The 752-nt window shown below is 36.6% G+C and overlaps 1 protein-coding gene across 1 annotated transcript in view; it reads left to right on the top strand.

Moving 5' to 3' along the window:
• The window catches only part of LOC107747177 (mucin-5AC-like), a 36,452-nt gene extending 35,708 nt beyond the window's left edge, over positions 1-744 (top strand). The window contains exons 41-42 of the mRNA XM_016561613.1: positions 455-521; positions 730-744. Of these exons, the coding sequence (XP_016417099.1) occupies positions 455-521; positions 730-744 (82 nt within the window). The remainder of the gene's footprint in view (positions 1-454; positions 522-729) is intronic.
• The last annotated feature ends 8 nt before the right edge of the window (positions 745-752 follow it).

Raw genomic sequence — 752 nt, 5'->3', positions numbered from 1 at the left:
ATTTTTTATTTTTTTTTTGCTCTGCAGTCAAACATGATTCTCTTCGTCAAAATCATCATCAGTTTAAACTCAACTCTCAAAAATCTCAACGCTGAAGTTTCACATATGAAACAAACCAAGTAACAAACATTATGATTTAATCACTCTATAAAAAGAACATATAGACAATGAAGACACCTTAACTCTTTCTTTCTCTGTTTCTCTGCAGGATTATGGTGTTTAAAACACTGGGACAAAACAAAAATAAGAGAGAGTGAGCCAAAATCCATGAGCCTCTTAAATAGAGTGCCACAGGTGCGGCCCATGATCCGCACCGGAGTCCCACCCCTCAAGGAGGAGCCTCTGTCCCTGCAATCTCACAACAAAAGACAAGGAAAAAAAGGGCAGGGCTGTAACACCATCATCTTCGCCCATGTTTGTTTACAGATTATTTTATGTATCTCCCCCCAAATAGGTGCTGGATTAAAATAGATAAAGGCTTCATCTCAAGATTTCTGGGACCTGTTTGCATGATACTAACGGTAAATGCGTTTCTCATTTAACTTTTCTCATGACTTTGTATTAAATGGAAAACAATGGAATTATATATGACTCTCAAAAATCTCAACGCTGAAGTTTCACAGATGAAACAAACCAAGTAATATGCATTGTTTGTAGTTCTACCACTCTTAACAAAACAATATAGTCAATGAAGACACATTAACTCTTTCTTTCTCTGTTTCTCTGCAGGATTATGGTGTTTAAAACACTGG

This window comes from Sinocyclocheilus rhinocerous, unplaced genomic scaffold (assembly GCF_001515625.1).
Source record: "Sinocyclocheilus rhinocerous isolate Xijiao unplaced genomic scaffold, SAMN03320098_v1.1 scaffold1310, whole genome shotgun sequence".
Classification (NCBI taxonomy): domain Eukaryota; kingdom Metazoa; phylum Chordata; class Actinopteri; order Cypriniformes; family Cyprinidae; genus Sinocyclocheilus; species Sinocyclocheilus rhinocerous.
The sequence above is the reverse complement of the archived record's forward strand: the minus strand, read 5'-3'. Positions and strand labels throughout refer to the sequence as shown.